General features: G+C 54.5%; 1 protein-coding gene across 1 annotated transcript in view; it reads right to left on the minus strand.

Moving 5' to 3' along the window:
• Window positions 1–343, minus strand: part of LOC103583407 (pleckstrin homology domain-containing family O member 2-like) — a gene marked incomplete at both ends in the record, with an annotated part of 7,620 nt that extends 7,277 nt beyond the window's left edge. Inside the window, one exon of the mRNA XM_008564727.1 lies at window positions 227–343. Within this exon, the coding sequence (XP_008562949.1) occupies window positions 227–343 (117 nt within the window). The remainder of the gene's footprint in view (window positions 1–226) is intronic.
• Window positions 344–668: the final 325 nt, after the last annotated feature.

A 668-nucleotide genomic window follows, 5' to 3' on the forward strand; every position in this document is an offset into this window, starting at 1 on the left:
CAGAACTCTAAGTACATCTGTTATCAACCAGGGGCTGGGAGACTCCGAGACAAAATGAATAAAAGGTCCAACCTATGGCAGCCAATGGGTTTGAGCTCCAGCCCACGCTCAACAGGAAACCTACAGCTGCTTTGCAGTGCCCAGCCTGCCTTAGCCCTCCAGGAGTGGTCTTCCCAAGCAGATCCTGACCTGGAGGAAGGTCAGGTGGCAACAGGCATCTCCCTACCTTGTTCCCTGGGGATCGAAGCAAGATAAAACGGTGTTTCCGCTTGAGGAGCGCTCGAAGGTCCTGGCACTTCTCATAACTGCCCAGCTCCACTGTCTCCACACACTTCTGCTCGTCCTGGGGAGGGAAACAGTGGGGACCTAAGCTGGTGAGAGCCAGATCCACTAATACCCTCAACCACCCAGGCCGTGCCACCGACCCAGATCCCACTCAGTGAGGACATCACTGGGTCAGAGGGAAGACCTCAGGCTGCCTGTCAATCACCAAGAGGATGTATCAGACCCTGGCAGGTAGACGATGCTCAGTGCATGCTGGCTGGAGAAATGACTTCAGGGCTTACCAGCCAAATGAGAAATGCGCATATAGCCTGAGAGGTGGGTATGTGCCTAAGGGCTGAGTACAGTGTGCATAAGGCCAGAGGAAACAGAGGAGAAGGTGAAGA

The sequence above is a fragment of the Galeopterus variegatus genome, unplaced genomic scaffold, assembly GCF_000696425.1.
Source record: "Galeopterus variegatus unplaced genomic scaffold, G_variegatus-3.0.2 Scaffold22712, whole genome shotgun sequence".
Classification (NCBI taxonomy): Eukaryota; Metazoa; Chordata; class Mammalia; order Dermoptera; family Cynocephalidae; genus Galeopterus; species Galeopterus variegatus.